The following is a 24,749-nucleotide window of genomic DNA, read 5'->3' as shown; positions in this document are numbered from 1 at the left end:
CCCGAATTTGTTCGGGTTTTGTTTTTTCATGCTTGGGTGCTGATAAAGTGCTAGCCATGGCCTCTTTACTTCCACAAGGTGGCAGAATTTCCCTTTTTTTCCATGTTAACGCTTTATTCCGGCGTCAGCTGTTAAAGCACTATATAAACCAATATGAATGTATGGCATTGTATTTTGGACGGCCACCCTCATTTCAAGCTCATATAACTCCAGACATAAATAATTTAGGAATGAACTTTTTTCCTAACGACAGAAGACAGTCTAATGTTTCTTACGCTGCATTGAATGTTTATATAGTCCTAAAATTCAATATTGTGTGGGTTGTGGAATTTGAGTGAAAAATGACAAAAACCCTGGCACTGGAGTGGACACATTTTTGCACATCGTCAGGCAGTGAATGAGTTAATTATTACTATTATTATTCATTTGCTATTACATCTTCGAATACGAAAAAAAAAGATAACAGCATGCAGCTATGACATTTATATCACAAGAAATTGTTATTCCACAACAGACGAACATTTAAAGGACAACCGACACCATTTTTTTTTGTTTCCTAACTGACATCAGAAAAACCTTTTATAGCATCTAGAATACCCAAAACACGCAGGCTGATATTTTTAGTCAAATGCAAAACACCAATAAAAATGACAAAGTGTCCCAAAACTGCGACAAAATGACCTCGGAAATGGTGAGTTTCAGAAGGTCCCGCCCCCTTGTTCGTGACGTCACGCCAGGATACTCCAGAATCAAAACCATGGCTTCAGAGATTTCAGATTCGGAGAAGATGCTTTCTTGTTACTCATCCAGTTATGAATATGATTCAAATAGTTCTGAAGAAGAAAATATAAATGTTTGCAATCGATTAAAGAAGTCCTTCCGTATTAATTCGAGCCGTCTGGACTCTAATGTAGCGTCCCAGAAAATGCACAAGAAGGCGCACAAGCTTCCGTAGTAAATGGGCTAATTGATCTGCTGGGAATTTGTGTAAACGTACACCTTCTTTATGCGTGTCACCGCAATTGGCTGCGACACACGATTCACCATTGCGTTATTTATGTAGTTTTCCTTCTAATTTCGTGATCAACACGGTGTTTTTAGACGAAAAAAAAAAATACCCAAAATGCATTGTGTGTCGCTTTCTCGGTCAAGGGTGTTCCCTCTGTGACGTCACGTCAGATATCACCAACTCGAAAAACAAGACTTCCTGAATATTCAGCACGAGTCTTAAAACGTAAAATATAGCTATATGCGGTGGAATCTTTGTAAAATGCGCTTAGTAGAAGTCATCTGAAGTGACTTTACAAATTATGGACACAACTTGTCAGGAGGTGTCGGTTATCCTTTAATACAGTTCATAGGCAGGTTTGTCACTCCAACTTGACTCGACCAACACCCCTGCAAAAATGCAGAAAAGTACACAAAAAAACGTTCAAGCTGGGTGAAAAATCGTCTGCTGAGAAAAAAAGGTAAAACTTCTGTAGCACTAGTATAGAACCCTTGAGTAACTCAACAAAGCATCAAATGTGAATCGAACGTTTAAATCCCGTGTATGAATTTAGCAGATTAATGGCGCCGAGGAGCAGCTGTTGGCGAAACGTTCACGTCGGGCGGCTCTACTCACGGTAAGAAAGCTTTTCACCCACTTTGTGTTAAGTTTTGTAATAATAATAAATAAATTTATTACGCCTCCCACTCCTGCAATATGTGTGCTTTTAGCAGCTGTCGTCACTCTTGTCAAGGTGTTGTTCGAAACAATGTAGGTACGCTACAGTGGCCTATATTCCACCGCGATTGTTTATAAAGGTGATTAAGTTGTATTTTTATAACTCATAGAAGTGGTAGAATGTATATTTTTCTCCATAACCGCCAAGTGTCAAGCAAAAAGAAGCATTAGCATATATATTTCTAGCGCTCGCAATTTTCTTTCCTAGTATTCAGTGACAGCCATTTTTGATTTCTGACGACAATCTGCCTGCATTCGATCGTTGATATTTGTTAATTTATATTTTGCATCTTTTCTTGTATTTTCTATTCTTGTTTAGAATTTCAAAAGATTTCTAATGATACCTTACTCGTTAAGACCTACGAGAAATTAAGAAAGTTATGATAGTTTAAACTGTAATAAAGAACTCGGGCACAGATTTTCATTTCATTTTAACTGTGGAATTACAGGCAGAAAATCCCCTCATACTGTATTTGGAAAATTAAAAATTCCATTATATCTTTATTATTTGTCATATAACAATAATCTATACATCATTTTAAAGCTATTTAAATGCAGTTTATATGGTACTGTATTAGAAACTTTGTGATGAATTATTATTGGAAAATTTTATCACATCCCTACAAAATGGTGGTCACAGAATGGTTAATTTTACGTTAATCACATTTGTCAAATATCGTTTTTTTAAACTCAAATCGATACTCCGTAATTAAAAAAACAACTTTTTATTTCTTTTCCGGGTCTTTAGTCACCTTGGATTAGTAGAAAATATACAAAATATGACAAGTACACGTCGTGTTAAGACATACCACTTTTTATTAAATGCACAGTATCACAAGGAACATTTCTATTAATTGTGGTTAAGCTACTCACACGATGCACAAAGCATTGAGTTGATTGTTTGATTGATTGATCGATCGATTGATTGATTAAAGCAAGGTTAAATCTGCCCCCACACGCACGCACAGTCTTGCATCCGAGTGTACGTTGCAACGTACACACATCATCTCAGACACACGCACAGTTGTATTTGTACAAGAAGTCAAAATTAATTTGCACATTAATCAATGTCCCTTTTTTAAACCACATATTTACAAAAAAAAAAACAATTATTATATTCTTCCACCCAATTCCACATGATTGATTACATTCAAAAGAGATCCCCGCCTTTCTGGATTATACATTCAAAATAATATACTATTCATGATGCAAAGTCACAGTTCTTCATCTGAAAGAGGATTCCGAGAGGCTACAGTCAGTCAGAAGCCTTTTTTTAAAAAAAAAATGTTATTAATACAAACTTCTCAGCGTCCCCCAAAATTAAGAGTGGACATTAAAATGAAAAAGATTGTATATTCACCTGGATTATTTTTTTGTTCCCCACGAGCACTACGAAAATTCCAAATGTTATTTACAGTACATGAAGTATGTATTGTCATTGGCCTAGAATGCGTGATAACGGTTTACGAGTTTATGACCCAATACGAGTCGTAATGGTACATGATATAAAAAAAATAAAAAATAAATACATAAAAGGGATTCTGCTATGTTTTTACTTCTTAAATATATTATCATTTAAAAAATAATAATCTAACATGACTCTCAACATTCTGAATACAGTGATACCTTGGCTTACGAACTTAATTGGTTCCCAGACAAAGTGTGTAAGGCGAAAAGTGTATCCCAAAAATTAATTTCCCATAGGAAACCATTAAAATGAGAATAATCGGGTCCCCATAAAACATAATTTTATACTTTATAATTTTCTAAGGCTTAAAACTACACAGAATATACCTTATTGTATGTATAATAAATGTGCTATTGTATTATAGTTAAATAAATACACGGTACTATATAATAAAGTCATTTTATTTACCTTTGTGATGGTCGTTGATGGCTTGATGGAATGGAGCGGCCGGTCTCATCAGCATTAAACACTTGATGAGGAACGTATCTTTTGGAGGTGCGATAATTTTACCTAGTTCCTCATCAATTGTGTTCTGTTTAGCTGGGTTGAAAGCTTTTTGCATCAAGTGTACAGATGGCTTGTGCGGGTTATTGTGGAGCCTGATTGATGGGAATTTTAACCTTGCAGTCTACACTCTGCCTTTGAATTATCAAAGTCGAAAGAAGCCGGCTGCCATTTTCTTGTTAGAACGGGCTCGTTGGCGAACGACACATCACTCATTGTGGCAGCTCCGTGTGTATCCCGAAAAACAGTTTGTATGCCAAGGTAAAATTGTCATAAATTTAACGTTCGTATCACTGTATTTGAAAACAACTTGGTTGGGACAAAATATCACAAAACGGTACCGTATCCATCCAGAAACGTCATAGACATATACACGATGAGCAAATATTATTGTTAGCATAACCATATTGCCAGCTAAATTACATCTATCAAGTATTTGCAATTGTCTGGGGTCACGGGGGGGACGTTCGTTCGAAGAAATGGCGCTCCAGAGGGGCTAAGGAGGTTTATAGCCCTATCAGAAATACGTGTAGCCCCAGTTAAGCCCTCCCCCCAACCCACCCCACACCAGTATTTTTATTTTAGGTGATATTCATAAATGCATAAATTATTTTCTCAGCCTTTCTGGATATCAAACATGCCTCAGTCCTATCACCAGTGCAATACATTGCTTGTCACAGGATAGCAGTACAGGTATTGTGTACTTATTAAATACGGCTATTATTTTTTTTAAATGTGAATTTTTATTAGCAACTGGATAACAGAAAATGGTGATGCTGCTGTTGGATTAAAAAAAAAATGTAGAGATATTAAATAAACTGTGCTGTAGTTGTGTTTCAGGATGGTGGGGGGGAACGGAGAAATATCAACATCTGTGTGCTTTTAAAGTACATGGAATATAATAATACAGTTGCTGAAAGTACTCCCGATAACATTGAAAACACCACACGCTCGTCGTATATTGTATGTATGGACAGTTTGTCGGGAATTTATTTACAGAAAATATGACATCATTAACTGCGTCAACCCAGTCGTTGCCTTGCTTGAAGGTGCCCCTTATAATGCGGTGCACCCTATGTATGGAATTTTTTTTTAAAAATATGTAATTCGTTGAAGGTGCGCTTTATATTCCAGAAAATATGGTCTTGATATGGGGTCCATTTTTTTTTTACCAATATGGTTCAGTACACAAAATGGTATTTATTTCTCTTTTTTTTTTATTTTATTTCAAAAATTAGTTACATGATCGTATATTACCTAATTTTCAATCATATGTAATAATTATTTTTCATCGTATCATTTTACCGGACTGTTTTAAGCTGTTTATTGTGTGTTTTTTTTGTAATTATTGTATATAAGCTGACATTTCTAAAGGCTTTCAAAATAAATCATTAAAAAAGAAAAATAAATAGACAACAACAATATATACTACACAGATTCAAGTAGCAGAAACCAGACCTGTTGGTAAAAAAGATCATACATAATAAATATTTTGAATTATATCATTAATTAGCTGTCTATTAGCTATCTATCTAGCTAGCTAGCCATCTATTAGATATCTGGCTGTCTATCTATCTATTAGCTATTTATTAGCTAGCTGACTAGCTAGCTATCTATTAGATATTTAACAGATAGCGAAGAGATAGCTAGCAAAGAGATAGCTAGCCAGCCAGATATCTGATAGATAGATAGATAGATAGATAGATAGATAGATAGATAGATAGATAGCTATTTAGTGATATGATTCAATTTTCGGGCAAAAAAGGGCAAAAATAATAACAAATTGAATTATATCATTAGGTAGCTATCTATGAGCTATCTAGCTAGCTATCTATTAGATATCTGGTTGGCTAGCTATCTATTAGCTATCTGTTAGCTATCTGGCTAGCTATCTATTAGATATTTAACAGATATCGAAGAGATAGTTAGCTAGCTAGCTAATAGGTAGCTAGCTATTAGCATCACAATAAATATTAATCAAGTTTTTTTATCTGCTATCTACGTATCTAACTAGCTATCTGGCGAGCTAGCCAGCTGGCTATCTCGCTGGCTATCTATTGGCTATCTGTTAGATAGCTAGCTAGCTAGCTTTCTATCTATTTGAGTTATTCCGGGTTGAGTGAAGGCTGGCGCGTGTAGCTGCCGCTGCTCACCCACATAATAATAATAATAATAATAATAATAATAATAATAATAATAATAATAATAATAATAATAATAATAATAATACATTTAATTTACAAGCGCCTGTCTGGATACTCAAGGACACTTTACAATTAAAAGAACAATACAAAGAACAAGAAAACCATAAATAAAATAATAAACAATAAAAGCTGATTAAACTATACAGTGAATGCAGAAAAACTGATCCCGTGACTGTAAAGTGACCTTGAGAGTTTTGAAAGGCGCTTAGAAATAAAGTGTATTATTATTTATTATGAAATGATGCATTTTTAAAATGTATTTCAGTAGATAGTCTTCCTATATTTTTGAAAGGTTTCATTTTCAGTGTCCTGTGTTCTGTTTTTTTTTTTTTTTTTTTTTTCAGATTTGAACAAATGGGCTGTGTACATGACCCATAATGCATTGCGCCTGCCTTCCCACCTCCCCCTGGTGAAACCGGCCTGCTACTGGATGCACGACGAGGGACGTTAAAGCAAATATAAGTCCCGAATTTAAGGCTTTTTCTCAACGCACTGACAACGGGTAACATTTACATGGGGACATTGACACGTCCACTAACTGTACACAGTCATACCCCCCCCCCCCCCCCCCCCCCCCCTAATACATGTTAACTATACAACAGGGCTTATTCGCCATCACCTCAACCCAGGATGTCCAAGTAGACGGGGGAGGCCTTAGCGAGGCTTTGGAGCATAGCGTGTATCTCCTTGATGTTGAGCCTCATGTAAGGTTCCCTCTGCCAACAGCCCAGCATCAAATCGTAAACCTCCTTGGGGCAGGTACGCGGTCGCTGGAGCACACGGCCTTGCGTGATGCATTCGATCACCTGCAATCCAAAAAAAAACATAATAATAATAATAATAATAATAATACATTTCATTTCTAATTGCCTTTCAAAACTCTCAAGAATCGAAACAAGGGCGCGGAAAATCCGACTGGACCCTCCGCACCCTGCCCACCACCTTTTCCAGAGATTCCCCTCAGGCATGGCGCTACCAATCCATGCGCATCAAATCCAGCTCTGCCCACTCTCAAGGTCTTGCACACTGCAAGAATCGAAACAAGGGTGCGGAAAATCCGACTGGACCCTCCGCACCCTGCCCACCACCTTTTCCAGCGACCGATCCATGCGCACTAAATGCAGCTGACATTTAAACAGCTTCTTCCCCCTGTCACTATTAACTCTCTAAATCGTATTATTATTATACATTTCATTTATAAGCGCCTTTCAAAACTCTCAAGGTCACTTTACAGTCAGAGGATAGGTTTAGCTAATAGATAGCAAATAGGTAGCCCGCCAGATAATAATAATAATAATAATAATCATAATAATCATAATAATAATAATAATAATAATAATAATAATAATAATAATAATAATAATAATAATACATTTCATTGATATGACCTTGAGAGTTTTTGAAAGGCGGTAGGTAGGGTTAAATTCATTGACTCTTTTCTGCTATTTGATTCAGGCAAAAAACAAAGAGATAAGAAAGTGGAACTGACCTCATTGTTGGAAAGCTGGTACCAAGGCTGTTTGCCGTAGGTGAAGATCTCCCAGAGGACCACTCCTAAGCTCCACACGTCGCTCTCGGTGGTGAAACGTCGATACATGATGCTCTCCGGTGGCATCCAGCGGATGGGTAGCATCGTGTGACCGCCCACCTGCGCCGACGCCGGAGATCACGGCATCGAGTAAATTGGTAAAGATACCCCAAAAAAAAAAATGCAATTTAACACCATGCATTCAAAGTCAATATTTAGCTTATCGACAACATTAAATCATTTGAATACATTACAGCATATAGTAACGAGATACTGTAATTTACCAATATGCCACCAGAGGGCGCAACCGCAATATTTTGAGGCATGGCTTTGGTTGACATGTTTGTTACTTGGCATCAAGATGCCACCAGAGGGCGCAATTGCAGATTAGATGCAAACAGCTCCTGACTCGTCCCCGTGATATAAAATTAAATTACATATTACATTACAAATTACATTAGATTGAAAAAAAAATAAGTTAAATAAAACAAAATGTAATTCAATAAAATAATAATAATAATAATAATAATAATAATAATAATAATACCTTTTATTTATATCGGTTCAATACAGGTTGTGAACCACTTGCCTATATTAGAAGATGATCTAAAGTGGCGCGTGTGGCTGCCGCTGTTCACCCGCAGAAAAAAATCCTGTGACTGTAAAGTGTCCTTGAGACTGTAAAGTGTCCTTGAGAGTTTTGAAAGGCACTTATAAATGAAAATTATTATTATTATTATTATTATGATTATTATTTTGTTTTTTTTTGTTATTTTGTTTTTTCTTGTTTGGGTGCCGATTAAGCGCTGGCCAGACTTCTGGCAATGTTTTTTACCTTCCACAAGGGGGCAACATTTCCCTTTTTCCCTGTTAGCGCTTTGTTCCAGCTTCAGTTGTTGTTCAAGCGCTATATAAACCACTATATGTATTGCATTGTATTTTGGACAGCTGCCCTCATTTGAAGCTCATATAACTTCAAAACCATATAATTTAGGCATTAACTCTGTTTTTTCAGATGAAATAACACAATCTAAGGTTTCTAATGCTACATTGAATGTTTATGTAGTCCTAAAACTCAATATTCTGTGAGTCCTGGAATTCGAGTGACAATGCCAAAAACCCTGGCACTGGAGTGGACACATTTTTGCACCTGTCTGGCAGTGAATGAGTTAATAATCCGGCAAAATAATGGAAAATCCTGAATTATTTTTTGCTCCTTTGGCCCTCATTTCCATAGAGACTAAACCATATATGCAAAGCATTTTTATTTGCATATAAATAGCATCAGAATGAAATGAATGACAGGAATTTAAATAATGCTCACTCTGTAGTAGTCTGTGCTGTAGACATCTCTGGACATGCCAAAGTCTCCGATCTTGACCAGTAGGTTCTCACCAACTAGGCTGTTCCTGGTGGCCAGGTCTCTATGCACAAAGTGCTGCGAAGCCAGGTAGACCATGCCGGCCGCGATCTGCTGCGCAATGTGGAGCATCTGCGATTGCGTTAGCTCCACTTGGATGCTATGCTGCCCGTCCGCCATCAGCACTGCGTCCGGACCGTGGGACCTGATCATGAATTAAAAAAAAAAAACAATCTATAGACAGTGATACCTCGGTTTACGAACCCCTTGCCTTACGAACTTTTCGCTTTACGAGCGTTAAATTTCTGAAAATTTTACCTTGGCATACAAACTATTTTTCGGGATACACACAGAGTGCCACAATGAGTGCCTGTTCTAACAAGAAATGGCAGACGACTGTTTTTGTCCTCTATTCCCCACCCCAGTCTTCGGTTAAAGCCACGTGATTGGTTAAGAACGCAGCAGTGAGGGGAGGTGGTTTAAACATTAAAGAGATAGGCAGATGACAGAGAGAGAGTGACAAAATGGATAGAAATCAGTGAAATTTGGACTTGTTTCAACTTTGATAGTTCAAAGGCAGAATGTAGACTGCAAGGTTAAAATATCCCATCAGTCAGGCTCCACAAATAACCCGCACAAGCCATCTGCACACTTGATGCAAAAAGCTATCAATCCAGCTAAACAGAACACAATTGATGAGGAACTAGGTAAAATTATTGCAGAGAAAGCACATACAATGGTGAAAAAAGGTTACGTTTCTCATCAAGTGTTTAATGATGTGGAAACCGGCCACTCCATTCCATCAACGACCATCACAAAGGTAAATAAAACGACTTTATTATACTGTACAGTTTATTTCTTTAATTATAATACCATAGCACATTTATTATACATAAGATAAGGTATATTGTGTGTAGTTTTAAGGCTTATTTAGTTGAAAATTATGTTTTATGGGGACCTGGGAACGGATTATTCTCATTTTAATGGTTTCATATGGGAAATTAATTTTTGGGATACACACTTTTCACCTTACACACTCTGTCTGGGACACAATTAAATTCGTAAGCCAAGGTATCACTGTATAATAATAATTTGCCTACAAATCCTACCTGAGGAACTTGTTGAGGTCTCCATGCTTCATGTACTCAAAGACCATGACGAGTGGGTCACTATCCACGCACACCCCATAGAAGGTGACGATATGCTCGTGCTGCAGGTTGGTAAGCAGCTCCGCCTCCCGGTAAAAGTCGGCGCGACCGCTCTCGCTAGCCTCCTTCAGGGTCTATCCATGCACGCATGAGCAGAAATCCCATCAGGATTGATTATCGATCCCTTACCCGAGACGCTTCCTGTACCTTGACGGCCACGTGGATTTTGTCGTGATCGGGTATCAGGTTGTAGCACTCGGCTAAGAAGACCTTGCCAAAGGCGCCCTCGCCCAGCTCGCGCTTCAGCACAATGTTGTGTCTCTTGATGTGTTGCACGACTGCGGGGAAGCCAAGTAATGTAGAAATACTATAAACAATACAGTTCAATAATCAAATCATCTTTCCTCATTGAAATGAATAGAAATACCATTAATCTGTTCCTACCTCCTTGAAAAAAAAATGTTTTTTTTCCGGTCATGTTTTTTAATCAGAACAATATCCTCTATAAAAGAAATAGGATAAAATATAGTTTTTAGAAATATATTCTCTCTCCTGTTATTGAAGAGTTAGCCCTAAAATGCGACTATATTTTTTTATATTTTGGTCATAACGCCGATACGAGTAGAGTTTTTATAATAATAATACATTATTATTATTATCATTATTATAATACATTTCATTTCTAAGCGCCTTTCAAAACTCTCAAGGTCACTTTACAGTCACAGAAGAAGTTTTTTTCTATGGTTGTGCAGTGGCAGCCACACACGCCAGCGTTCACTCAACCCGGAAGCTAGCTAGTATAATAGTTAGTTAATAGCTAGCTATCTAGATAGATAGCTAGATAACCAGCCAATTAGTCAGATAGCTAATAGACAGCAAATAGCTAGCTAGCTAGCTAGCCAGCCAGCTAGTTAGTTTGATGGCTAATAGACAGCAAATAGCTCACTAGATAGACAACTAGATAGTTACATAGCTAATAGACAGCAAATAGATCGCCAGCTAGATAGCTAATGGATAGCTCGCTAGATAGCAAGCTAGATAGTTGCATAGCTAATAGACAGCAAATAGCTAGCTAGCCAGCTAGTTAGTTATTGCTAATAGATAGCCAGCTAGTTAGTTAGATAGCTAATAGACAGCAAATAGATAGCTAGCTGGCCAGCTACTTAGTTAGATAGCTAATACACAGCAATTTTTTGTCATGTTTATAACCACCACTTTCCAAAATTTCATGCCTCAGAATTGTTTTTTCGTCCTCTCCTATGACTGGTATCAATTCCCACTGCACCAAAATGGATTTTTGTGAAAAGATACCGGATCAGGCGCTAACTCACATGTGTCTGGTTTCAGCAAGCTGCCGGAATTGCCAAAGTATTGCGGGTTCTCAATGACGGGGATCTTGGTCATGCCGATGAAGACGGCGTCGGGGGCCATCTCGGAGGACGACGGCGTGTTATTGCCGTTGGAGACGTGGTGGAGGGGACTGGCCGAGTCGTCATCGTTACTGATGACTGACGACGAGCCTGGCGGAATACGCCGAAAGAGGTGAGAAAAATAAAGATAAAACAAGTGAACGCATTTTAACATGGCTAACCTTTAATCCCAAACTTGGAGTTCCTTCCATATTTGAGAATGATCACCATGAGAACGCAGCCCATCAAAGCCACGCCGGCGATTCCTACCACCATGTAAACCTGAGGGGGGGGGGGGGGGGGGATAATATAATAATAAATTTCATTTATAATCGCAAGGCACTCTCAACATAATCAAAAATTATGTTTTATGGGGACCTGGGAACGGATTATTCTCATTTTAATTGTTTCCTATGGGAAATTAATGTTTGGAAGGAACACTTCTCGCCTTACACTTTCTGGGAACCAATTAAGTTTGTAAGCTTATGTATTTCTGTACTTTTAATTTATAAGAGCCTTTCAAAATTCTCAAGGTCACTTTTCAGTCACAGTCCGTGGGTGAGCAGCGGCAGCCACACGCGCCAGTGTTCAATTCACTCAACCCGGAATAACTTAAAAAGATTGAAAGCTAGCTAGCTAATAGAATGCAAGATAGCTAAAAGATAGCTTGCTAACTAGATAGCTCATGTTTCCTGACTCAAATAGCTAGCTAGCTTTATTGATAATAGCTAGCTAATAGAATGCTAGATAGCTAAAAGATAGCTTTGTAACTAGATAGCTAATATGTTACCTGACTCAAATAGCTAGCTAGATACCTTTATTGCAAATAGCTAGCTCTCTAGCTAGCTATAGCTAGATAGCTCATAGATAGCTTGAAAGCTAGGTAGCTAATATGTTTCATGAGTTGACTTGAAGATTGCATCGGTAATAGATTTGAGTCCATTCAGGTTATAACCAAAGTCAACTTACAGCAATTCTGTCATCCACTGGCGGCATTGGCGTATCTGGAAAGGGAGCAGAAGTCCATTGTGAGTCATGAAAAGTCATATTATAGAAGGTGTGTGTGTGTGTGTGTGTGTGTGTGTGTGTGTGTGTGTGTGTGTGTGTGTGTGTGTGTGTGTGTGTGTGTGTGTGTGTGTGTGTGTGTGTGTGTGTGTGTGTGTGTGTGTGTGTGTGTGTGTGTGTGTGTGTGTGTGTGTGTGTGTGTGTAAGAAAAATATAGAAAACCCATTGAAAACTTTTTTGTTATTTATTTATTTATTTTCAATTGTCTCTTTAATGTTATGAGAAACAATCACAAAATGAATTTTGAAATTACAGAGACGTAAATATATATTTTTTGTAATCCAGAATGTATTCTAACATTCAGTTCGGTTAGATTTTTCGTTCCAAATCCGATTTGTCTTTTTTTTTTAATCAAACATTTATTTAAATACAGTAAAGTCTCGTTATATCGATATCGGATATATCGATAGTCCCGGTTATATCGATACTATTTCTATGCACGCACTGAGAAAATTACATGCAAACAGGGTCGGATATATCGATAGTCCCGGTTATATCGATATTTTTTCGGACTCCCTTGAATATCGATATAACGAGACTTTACTGTATAATGATTAGACTTTTAAAGATACGCTGCCAAATGAAAAACAAAGTAATGTAGTTTATTCAATACATTGTAAAAAATGAAAATTGTAAACAGCAATACATTGGGGAGACTAAACTAATTCTCAAAAAAACGACTTTATCAACATCGCAGGGATAATACTAGTGGGCCTCAATCTGTGCTACATATGCAGCTAAAAGCTAGCAACCATACATTTGACGACAGTGAGGTTAAAATCTTAGCGATGGTTTGAAAGGCGAGTAAAAGAACCTATTTTCATACAACCGCAAAACCCTTCACTAAATTGCCATGGTGGGGTGAGGTTTAATTTGGATCGTTCGTACAACACACTTCTTAAGCAACATAGGCTTAGTTCTGCTGATGAGGTGATACCAGAGCAAATGGGGCAATCAGTCGGGACAATAGAAGTAATCAGTGCAGCCTCAGGGAATAGTCCTCTGCTCCCCCCAACCTGAGAGCCTATCATAGCAGAGTCAGCCACCGCCGCGTCTGGACAGTAGGGATATATATATATATATATAGGGGCAGAACTTCCAGCAACAATTTTTAGTTCGCTGACGAAGCCTCTTAGATAAGAAGCGAAAAGTCCGACACCTTCAAAGAAGTACAGATGACGGCTGAAGAAACCTTCTCATCAATAGACTTTTAAATGTAGCGTTTGTGGATTTGAATAACTTTATATGGGCGACAATATAAAGTATCATAAATGGCTTACCCGTAGTGTCTGGATGGATGAAGACAGGCAGCAGGAGGAGTAAAAGATACATAAAGCATCATGAATTCAAAACTATTATACATTATTAGAAACATGAACTTGGCGTGGTCACTTACAATCGTAGAAAAGATCCTCTATGGGGAAGGGAAGACAAAACAAAGGTTAGTGGTGGTGAAGATCACCACAAGTCGTAGAAGGACAAAATGTGGGTGCACCTGTGTGGTCGTAGGGCGGGTCAATGAACTGCGCCGCCACCATTTTTTCATCGCTGCCATATGGGTTCTTGGCCACCAGTCGGTAGATCCCATTGTGGATATGCGTTGGGTTGACCAGCTGCAAGCATCCGTGGTACTCGCTCTTGATGGATTGGTGAATCTTGGTCTGGATATAGCCCTGTTCCTCCAGCGTCATGTTCTCAAAGTACCACTGCAGCTCCGGTTTGGGGTTACCCGTCATGCTGAAGGGGATGCACCAGTGGTGGCCTTTCTCCGGTTCCAGTAGCTCCAAGATGATGGGGGCGACTGATGGGATGAGCGGGGGAGGGACGAGTCATCCGGAAGGAAAAACAACATTGAAAGGCTTAGAGAAGAAGTGTTGTTTCGGAGTGAGGGTGTCATATATGAAGACAAACAATACAGCTGACTGACATTAGCAACAGCTCAGATGAACTTTTTGGGGGACGTCGATTGGTACTAGCATTAGAATTAGCCAATAGTGATTTTGAGTTCTCCCATGCTAGGTTACCATAGCAAAATACTTGATGATTGATTGATTGGCAATTTTAATAATAATAATACAGTAAAGTCTCGTTATATCGATATCGGATATATCGATAGTCCCGGTTATATCGATACTATTTCTATGCACGCAAGGAGAAAATTACATGCGCGCAGGGTCGGATATATCGATAGTCCCGGTTATATCGATATTTTTCGGACTCCCGAGAATATCGATATAACGAGACTTTACTGTAATCCATTTCATTTCTAAGCGCCTTTCAAAACTTTCAAGGTCACTATACAGTCACAGGATCGGATTTTCTGCGGTTGAGAAGCGGCAGTAACTCAGATAGAAAGCTAGCCAGCTAGCTAACAGATAGCTAATACATAGCCAGCTACATAGCTAGCTAGCTAGCCAGATAGATCAGAATCAGAATACGAATAAAGGGATTCTGATTCTGATTCTGAGATAGCTAATAATAATAATACATTTTATTTCTAAGCGCCTTTCAAAACTGTCAAGATAGCAAATGGATAGCAAATAAATAGCCAGCTAGGTAGCTAGCTAATAGATATATTGCCAGCTATGTAGCTCGCTAATAGATAAAAAAAATGGATAGAAAATAGCTAGCTAGGTAGCTAGACAGATAGCAAATAGATAGCAAAAGGATAGCTAGCTAGGTCGCTAGCTAATAGATAGCAAATAGATCGAACTCCAGCCAAGCGGCACAGTCCGATTGGCCTTTCTTTAGAAGGTTATAGCTAACTACGGTGACAAATATTAGCACTCGCTAACGGTGTGGCTATGTTATTGATGGTTAGCAAAAACGGAGACAAATTTGGGGGTACTTAGTTCTTAGTGGCGATGTTCGGGGTAGTTATGGAGACAAATACTGGCACCAGGAAAACCTTGTCAACATTTTCATAATGGTTGTAAAGAACAGATACTTTCTGGGTGACAAATCTGCCCTTCACGAATATATTCAGGAATTGAAAATATGACGTAGAGCCCCATTCCCAAATTTGTTCGGGTTTTACATAAATACATAAATGAATACATAAATAAATACATACATAGTGCGCCTGCAGAATGTATAAGCGTTTAGGACAAATCAAGTCAATGTTATAGTTGTCCAGGGAAGATTGCATAACTGCTAGCCATAAACAAATACGTCAAAATTAGCATGATGTTAACATCATGTTAACTATGTCTGTTTCCACCACGTCTATTGATATAATCCACTTACCTGTTTAAATATAATCTACAGCCGGAATTCTGTCTCGGAAGCAATTTACCGGACGGAACATGTAATTTGGGATTGACACTTCACACATGGAAGAAGAAAGCCAAAATCATCATTCAGGACATTTAGCCAGTTTTCTCAATTGCGATAGCTTTGGTTAAATGATGAGGATTTTTATTTTTATTCAATTGCTTGGACATCAACACCCCGGTAGAGTTAGTGCACCTCTAACCCAGAATTATTTCTTCCCTTGTTGTGCCATTTGAGCTATTGCCACCCAGAGGTACTGTTTGTATGACGTCTGGTGAAACAGACCATCGAGACAAACGTTAGCATTAGCTACCGGTAGCTTTGTTTACTGACCGTGGCGCCAAACATTTTCACGGTAAACATTGGGAGAGGGAGGAAACACGTCAAGGCAATGGACGATGTAGCTTTACAGGAGTAAGAGTTATGGGCAGGAAACCACAGCAACAAGTCAATAAGATCAACGGAAGCACTAATGAAAATAAAGTGACCCGCTTATGCTACCTCCACTTGGAAAACCAAACAACAACATTTGTACGCTAATGCGTGCTTACAGAGGATGTTGAGCTTCAGCGTGCCCTCAGCCTGACCCACCGAGCTCTCTGCGGTGCATGTGATCACCAGCCCATTGTCCTGGGGGGAAAGGTTGAGCAAGGTGAGCCTGCTCTGCGTCCCTGAGGGTTCAACCTGGACACATTGGACGGCATGGTGGCTAGTCAACAACTATTAGAGAGGATACCGGTGATAGAGAATAAGAAGTTATCATATTTAAAAGTTTCATGCTGTTATATGCTTAGTCAACATGTGTGACTCGAATACACAATTGAAGCACAGACAACCTCTGTGATTTATTGTATTCTATTTCAGAATCATCTTTATTGCCAAGTATGTAGAACACACAAGGAATTTGTTTCCGGTAGAACACGCTGCACTAGTATCGTCGTCAAAAAAACTGCTATGTGGCACTATACAGTTCCATTTTGCGATTTTGCGATTGGATTTTATTTATTATAGTACCTATGCTTGTCTGTGACTGTGAAGTGTCCTTGAGAGCTTTGAAAGGCGCTTAAAATAAAATATATTATTATTATTACCAATTCAGTCTGTAAGAACGTCATGGACAAGTTCGAGCTGCCTGTTTTTAACACTGTAGGTTAAAATGCTAACACTTTCAACTCCATCCTATTTAAAGATTAAATCGTTGCATTCGCGTCACTCTTCACCTTCATCCAGTCAAACTGTCCATATAGCGCAGTATAGCATGGTTGCTAACACTATCCTTGGGGTCCGTCTGTAAAAAACAACCAAAACTATACTAGTTAGCTTCAAGTGGTTGGACCCCTTCTAGCATCCCTAAAAACCAAAACAAAGTTTGTTCAACTGTATCACTTGGTAGAATTTATCTACACCGACAACTTTTCAGCAAAGACCCCATTTTTAAATAGGCCAAATTAGCCTGAACTATTTTTACTAGTGGATTTATACGCTGTTTGATGCCCTGCTTAGTATTTATGTCACATGCAGCATCTCTTTCCCCGGCGTTTGCTCAGTCTGTAAAAACAAATGTGAATCATAACTAGCCCCCTTTTTATTATTTATATTGAAACCAGTATGAGATTGTTGGGACAATTGCTTCTACCAAACATTTGAAGCAACACACGCCCAAGAACCCCCTCACAGAATTGACCATAATATTCAACGGCCTTTAGCATATAGCTAGCTTCATCAAACAGCTTCTCTCGATCTTAAACCAATGACTCTGCGTCAACTATGATCGATATCCACTCAAACCACGATAGACCTTTTAGTTTGGATCACTAAAAGCTTCGGTGGGTTTCAGGTGGGCTCATGGATCTTATTTGTACGGTAGTTGATGGGGTGTTGAATATCTCCGGGTCGAAGACGGATCTAGAAATATTAGACACGTGCAGGTCTGTAATGTCATCCTTAGAGACTGAAACCTTAGACCTAACTTCAGCCTTGGAGAAATAAACGCCAAGCCTCATTGGAGCTCTTTGGTTTATCCGATTAGACCGACTCACCTCATATTGAGAGAAGACCATTTCCAGGTCCCAGTGGACCTTGGGAATAGGCATGCCTGAGGAGCTGCATAAAGCCTTGACTTCGGCACCTTGCATCTTGGTCACCATCTTGGGGGTGACGTGTATTTGAGGAACCACTGTTGGGGACAAAAAGAGGTCTTCGGTAACAGAGTAAGAGGCGTGCGTGGGTGTGTTTGCGCTTGTGTGTGTAGGATGGGAGTGTTTGGAACTTTAAACCCCCCATCGATCGCCCTTAGGACTTTCAGGAAGCTTGTGCAGCGTTGCTTATTTTAACGTGGTTTCACGTTACCGCAGTTAGGTGGCGCGAGCAAGGCAATGGGTTTTGTTGCTCCTTGATCGTCCTTGCATCTCACATCTTGTTTGTAGGGTGCCTCTTGGTTCCTCAGTTTGATCCAGAGGTTATAGCAGGTGCAGTCAAAAGGGTTTTCAGAGAGCAGGAGACTGAAAGGAATCGTGTTTGTCAGATCAGTGATTCTCAAGATAGCGCTTGTTTGTGTGTAATCTCAATTTAGTGGATCCCTGATTCAATGGACTGAAAATTTGGGTGAGATGCAAACCCAACAGTTCGCGTTTGACGAGCGGGCCTTACGGATAGGAGAGGTTATAATTATGAAAGGTCTTCCATGATATCATGCGTATGTTGTTGTCTCGCAAATTCCTGAAAGACAAAAACAACAACAACAAAAACATTAGGGCAGCTATATGAAGCATGAACTTACATTACACATTTTCTAGCTATCTAGCTATCTTGCTAACTAGCTATTTTCCTGTCTGTCTATCCATAGTGGACATCAACAAATTGATTACTAGGAGTAGGAGGAGTCAGATGAAAAACGAGAGAGTTAATTGTATTAAATCATCCAGCTAGTTAGCTATCTAAAGAGGGTAACAGTAAAAATATGTATTGTCGGTAGAAGGAGTAGTTAGCAGTAGTCGTTGAAAATGTATTGTTGATAATACAAACAGCAGTCAAACAAGTAGTATTTGTAGTATTAATGATGAAACCAATTGTGTTAGTACTACAGTTCTACTCGTGGTAGAAGTGCTATCATAGAAGCAGTAACCATGTTAAAAAGAAGAGCTATTGTGGAGCGACGACTTGGCTAGTAGCAGTTGCGTTGAAGTGAAGTGAAAGTCTTCTCACACGTATTGCAGTCTTGTATTATTGTAAAAGGCATTTGCGACTATGGACTCCAATCCGGTGCTTGTCACCGTTCTGTGGGAAATCAGAGTCATGGGTCAGATGAGTCCAGTAAAATGTCATGATACCAAAAATCACAGTTTCTTTTACTTTCAGTAACTTAATGAAATAGTCATTATATTCAACAGAGAATATATAATACATACATCCACTTAAAGGACAACCGGCACCATTTTTTTGTTTCCTAACTGACATCAGAAAAACGTTTTATAGCATCTAAAATACCCAAAACACGGCTGATATTTTTAGTCAAATGCAAAATACAAATGAGGTAGTGTCCCAAAACTACTTCAAAATGACCCCGGAAATGGAGAGTTTCAGAAGGTCCCGCCCCCTTGTTCGTGACGTCACGCCAGGACGTCTTGCCTTGCTCTAGAATCAAAACAATAGCTTCAGATTAGGAGAAGATGCATTTTTTGTTACTCTTCCAGTTATGAATATGATTCAAATACAGTAAAGTCTCGTTATATCGATATCGGATATATCGATAGTCCCGGTTATATCGATACTATTTCTATGCACGCACGGAGAAAATTACATGCAAACAGGGTCGGATATATCGATAGTCCCGGTTATATCGATATTTTTTCGGACTCCCTTGAATATCGATATAACGAGACTTTACTGTAGTTCTGAAGAGGAAAGCATAAATGTTTGCAATCGATTATAGAAGTCCTTTTGGATCATTTCGAGCCGTCAGGACTCCAATGTAGCGTCCCAGAAAATGCACAAGATGGCGCCCAAGCTCCGTTGGAAATGGGCTAATTTGTCTGCTGTGAATTTATGTCAACTAGTATCAAATAGTAGTCTTGGTGCAACACACAACAATTCACCGTCGCGTTATGTGTTTTCCTTCTAATTTCACCATCAACACGAAGTGTTCAGACCAAACAAAGTACCCAAAATGCATTGTGTGTCACTTTCTCGGTCAGGGGCGTTCCTTCAGTGACGTCACGTCTGGCATCGTCATCAACTCGAAAACAAGACTTCCTGAATATTCAGCGCAAGTCTTAAAATGTAAAATACTGTATATGCGGTGGCATCTTTGTAAAATACGCTCAGTAGAAGTCATTTGAAGTGATTTTTACAAATTATGGACACAACTTGTCCGGAGGTGTCGGTTGTCCTTTAATATTCAATCTAAATAGCCTTTGGGTTGAAATAGTTTTTAGTTTTTAGTAACATTATCGAAGCTAATGATGTTACCCTTAGTTGAATAACAATTGACAGGTTGGATGCGTGAGTCTGAAACTGTGCTTACACACCAAACACGTGAGATACTTACAGGTTTCGGAGATTTATGTAGTACCCCAGAGTGTCGCCGTGGAGCTCAGACAGCTCTTCTTGATTTGCAATGTATCTGTCAGGGTACAGATAATACAAAACATTATGGGTGGGTTTTTTGTGGGTCTTCATATGTGCTTTGTGAATGGCGCCGATAGGTTTTGGAAAATAAAAATTGGTGTCTGGCAACCTAATTTTATACAAAAAAAATAGTTTCTAGACTTTCTACATCATATTTCATGGCACTGATTGATGATAATAATAATAATAATAATACATTTCATTTATAAGCGCCTTTCAAAACTCAAAACTGCAGGTGAGCAGCGGCACTTAGTGGGCAGGGCGCGGAGTGTCCAGTCCGATTTTCCGCACCCTAGTTTCAATTCTTGCAGTGTGCAAGTCCTCGAGAGTGGGCAGAGCTGGATTTGGTGCGCATGGATCGGTAGCGCCATGCCTGAGGGGGACTCGTCGGAAAAGGTGGTGGGCAGGGTGCGGAGGGTCCAGTCTGATTTTCCGCACCCTTGTTTCAATTCTTGCAGTGTGCAAATCCTTAAGAGTGGGAAGAGCTGGATTTGGTGCGCATGGATCGGTAGCGCCATGCCTGAGGGGGACTCGCTGGAAAAGGTGGTGGGCAGGGTGCGGAGGGTCCAGTCGGATTTTCGATTCTTGCAGTGTATCATTTGTGTGACCATTTTCATGTCTGGACATCACACTTAACTTGCATGTGTGCAATCTTTCAACAATCTAATCAGGGGAGTGTAAAGTGGGTTGGGGGGGCAATAAGGAAGAGTGGCGGGGGGGACTAGGCTTCCCTGTGTGTGTGTGTGTGTGAGGTGTTTGTGTGTATGTGCACGTTTCGTGGAATGCGGTGTAAATCCAAATAAACGTGCACGAGCAAGGATCACGCACGCGCGGCTCGCTGTTAGCGGCACGTAGCAACGCGCGTGTGCACACGCACCATTTGGTTGTTATGATGATATTGAAACGGGGGGGGGGGGTTGGCGTGAACACGATCACCTTCATCTTAACATCCCATCGTCATCGTCAGGTTGATGCGTGCGTGCGTGGGTCGCGCGTCCAACCACTTACATGTCGGTGATGTTTTCCATGTCGTCCGGCGTGAGCAGCGGGAAATCCGTGATGCTGGGCGCCATTCCGTCGACGCACACGATCCGCGGCACCGTGCAGTCGCAAGCGGCGGGGCAGGCGGCGTTCAGCCCCCGCAGTGCGTGTAGCGCCAGTAGAAGGAATCCTAGCCAAGCCATGCCATGCCAGTCCATCTCCAAAAAAAAAAAAAAAAAAAAAATGGAGGACAAAAACTCAATATTAAACACACCTTTTGTATTGCACCCCCCCTCCACCACCCTTAAGATAAAAAAATGTCTCCGCGGAAATTAAATCCAGCTCCTTCTATAAAATCGCGATCCGCACGGAGGGCTTGCCGGAGGTGGAGGGTGGTGGGGGGACGGTGGTGGAGGGGGGGGGGGCGATATCAGGGTGCCATGGAACGGCCTTGGTGTGTCTGCAGAGCCACGATCTCGCGCTCGCCGCCGTTCCCGTTCGTGGAGTTGTCAAGTGTTCCAGCAGCAGATGATGATGATGATGATGATGATGATGATGATGATGATGCCGCCGTCTCACTCCTCCGAAGCCAGCATCCGAAGCCCCCCCCCCCCCACCCCAACTCCTAACCGCTTGCTTCGCAGTTTTTTTTTCACCCTCTAAAAACAAATATGACGTGTTCCAGATGTTTGGAGATCAATATGCAGGCAGCAAGGCTGGAATGACGGACCCCCTCCTCCCTCACTCCATCCTGAACTTCCTTCCGTCCTTTGCTGCTCCCCACACAAGGGGTGATGCAGGGAGGACGACGACGACCACCTGCATCGATTACCCCCCCCCCCACCCCACCCCAGAGTGAGTACACGCTTTAAAAAAATATATAGATTTCCTGTCTTCTTCTTCCTTCTTCCCTTTCTTAAGGAATTTTATTCTTTATCGTTTTATTTTAGTTATTTATTGTTTGGGTGTTTATTGATCTTTTAATTGCAAAGTGTCCTTGGGTGCTTTGAAAAGTGCTTGTAAATTTAATGTATTATTATTGTTATTATTATTATTATTATTATTATTATTATTGTTATTATTATTATTATTATTATTATTATTATTATTCCAATGGCATATTCAGTATGTATTATTATTTATGTATTTATTTATTTTATATTTCTTTATCAATTCATTTTATTTATTGTTCGGCTGTTTCGTGTTCTTTTAATTGTCAAGTGTCTTTGGGTGCTTGTAAATTTAATGTATTATTATTGTTATTATTATTATTATTATTGTTATTGTTGTTATTATTATTCCAATGGGATATTCAGTATGTATTATTATTTATGTATTTATTTTTTTTATATTTCTTTATCAATTTATTTTATTTATTGTTCGGCTGTTTCGTGTTCTTTTAATTGTCAAGTGTCCTTGGGTGCTTGTAAATTTAATTTATTATTATTATTATTATTATTATTACTATTATTATTATTGTTATTATTATTATTATTATTATTATTATGGGATATTCAGTATGTATTATTATTTATGTATTTATTTTTTTAATATTTCTTTATCATTTTATTTTATTTATTGTTCGGCTGTTTCGTGTTCTTTTAATTGTCAAGTGTCCTTGGGTGCTTTGAAAAGTGCTTGTAAATTAAATGCATTATTATTATTATTATTATTATTATTATTATTATTATTATTATTATTATTATTATTATTTCGATGAGATATTCAGCATGTATTATTATTTATGTATTTTTTTTATGTTTCTTTATCATTTTAGATTATTTTATATTTTTATTGTTCGGCTGTTTATTGTTATTTTAATTGTCAAGCGTCCTTGGGTAAATAGGACTAATAGATAGCTAATAATAGATAGCTGACAGATACATAGCTATAAAGCCAGCTAGCCCCGCTAATAAATAGCAAATAGCTAGCTAGCTTTTAGTCCTTTTTCATCCAAACGTCAGGTAGACTCAGTGACTTCGCTATCTAGAAAGCTATCCAGCTACATAGCTAACAGATATACAGTAGATAGCTTGCCAGCCAGCGAGAAAGATAGCTAGCTTATATAATAATATTAATAAATTTCACTTAGAAGCGCCTTTCAAAACTGTCAAGGACACTTTACAGCCACAGGATTTTCATCCAAACGTCAATTGACGTAGCTAGCTAGAAATTGTATTTTTACAGACTAAATTGTTTTACTAAACACAACACAAATGGCACAAAACCACACACATACAGCGTGTGACGTCCACATTTGACGCACGAGACCAGATGTCCCCCCCATGAAAAATTCCTGCGCTACAAATTTGATTATAATAATAATTATTCATCTTTACTAGCAAGACCTGTCAAACCGAGTTAGCCTCGAACTACTAACGGACTATATATTCTGCACAAAAGGCAATTTGGAGTTGTTCTTAAAGCAAAGGCAACCGCACAATATTACATACATACATACATACAGAAGAGGAAATATCAACAGTCAAAGGTTTGGTTTACACTTTATAGCAATATAATAAATTAAATGGCAATCACATGCTCAAAATGTAATAGGAGCCAGCAGATGCTGACAAATCTCCCTATTATTTCATCCAATCAATATCTTTTAGTCTCCACAGGGTGGCAGTGTTGTGCCGCAAACACCTTTTCTCTTCCCTTTTCCATCCAAAGGGGGGAAAAGATTGAGTACTTTTACTCTATTTTAATTGTATTGATTTTACATAGGCTGTCTCCTTGTTAAACTTGTACTGGAATAAAAAGCGCTTTCTGTGCGGTTGATGAATGTTTTATGACGGCGACTGTTTACACACTATTTAGATATATGAATATATAATGTATACAGTGATACCGCGGTTTACGAACGTTACATTTATGAAAATTTTACCTTGGCATACGAACTTTACCTTGGCATACAAACTTTTTTCGTACACGGAGCTGCCTCAATGTGTCGTTCGCGAACGAACCCGTTCTTCTAACAACAAAATGGCAGCCGACTGTTTTTGTCCTCTACTCCCCGCCCCCAGTCAATTTGGACTCAACTTTATTGATAGTTTCAACTTGGATAGTTCAAAGGCAGAGTGTAGACTGCAAGGTTAAAATATCCCATCAATCGGGCTCCACAAATAACCCGCACAAGCCATCTGTACAATTTGAAGAGCTTCGTCAGCGATCTGAAGTTGTGCTGGTGAGGAGCGAAACGTCCGAGACCTTCAAAGAAGTGCAGGTCACGGCGGAAGAAACCTTTTCCTTGATGAATTCTTTCATGTAAGTGGCTATTTATTAGCTATGTGGCTATTAGATAGCTAGATAGCTATCTTTCTTTCTATTTGAGTTGTGAATTTTGAAAGGCGCTTAGAATGAAATGGATTATTTTCTTTGTTTCTTTATGATTAGTGGTGTTTATGTATTTATTTATTTTTACTCCCAAATGTATATTTAAGGAAAAGAAGAAGCT

At 39.0% G+C, this 24,749-nt stretch overlaps 1 protein-coding gene and 2 long non-coding RNA genes across 3 annotated transcripts; 2 read left to right on the top strand and 1 right to left on the bottom strand.

The window, feature by feature from the left end:
* The first annotated feature begins 1,237 nt into the window (after window positions 1–1,237).
* Window positions 1,238–6,446, top strand: LOC148884749 (uncharacterized). Its single transcript, XR_016118304.1, has 3 exons — window positions 1,238–1,469; window positions 1,563–1,625; window positions 6,247–6,446. It is a non-coding gene; the product is annotated as an uncharacterized LOC148884749 (long non-coding RNA).
* Window positions 6,447–6,478: 32 nt separating this feature from the next.
* LOC148884748 (BDNF/NT-3 growth factors receptor-like) lies at window positions 6,479–21,987 on the bottom strand. Its single transcript, XM_089020685.1, has 18 exons — window positions 21,320–21,987; window positions 20,232–20,306; window positions 18,890–18,961; window positions 18,335–18,403; window positions 18,035–18,186; window positions 17,725–17,861; window positions 16,237–16,369; window positions 13,908–14,213; window positions 13,809–13,826; window positions 13,693–13,701; window positions 12,317–12,351; window positions 11,530–11,629; window positions 11,270–11,458; window positions 10,146–10,276; window positions 9,900–10,072; window positions 8,755–8,995; window positions 7,392–7,550; window positions 6,479–6,708 (listed from the first exon to the last, which is right to left on the bottom strand). Exons 1-18 carry the CDS (start codon window positions 21,508–21,510, stop codon window positions 6,523–6,525), a joined length of 2,376 nt encoding a protein of 791 aa, XP_088876811.1. The 5' UTR covers window positions 21,511–21,987; the 3' UTR covers window positions 6,479–6,522.
* LOC148884747 (uncharacterized) lies at window positions 7,448–22,084 on the top strand. The gene is made up of 3 exons (XR_016118303.1): window positions 7,448–7,588; window positions 11,286–11,480; window positions 21,978–22,084. It is a non-coding gene; the product is annotated as an uncharacterized LOC148884747 (long non-coding RNA).
* The last annotated feature ends 2,665 nt before the right edge of the window (window positions 22,085–24,749 follow it).

This window comes from Hippocampus bargibanti, linkage group LG18 (assembly GCF_051943395.1).
Source record: "Hippocampus bargibanti isolate YZ-2025 linkage group LG18, ASM5194339v1, whole genome shotgun sequence".
Lineage (NCBI taxonomy): Eukaryota > Metazoa > Chordata > Actinopteri > Syngnathiformes > Syngnathidae > Hippocampus > Hippocampus bargibanti.
Note: the sequence above shows the minus strand (reverse complement) of the source record. Positions and strands in the feature narration are given on the sequence as shown.

Coding starts and splice junctions, on each gene's coding strand:
- LOC148884748 (XM_089020685.1), bottom strand. CDS start 21,510: ATGGACTGGCATGGCATGGCTTGGCTAGGATTCCTTCTACTGGCGCTA. Junction 10,277..11,269: donor CTTGCTGAAACCAGACACAT/GTGAGTTAGCGC, acceptor GCTTCCCCGCAG/TCGTGCAACACATCAAGAGA. Junction 8,996..9,899: donor GACCTCAACAAGTTCCTCAG/GTAGGATTTGTA, acceptor ATTCATGATCAG/GTCCCACGGTCCGGACGCAG.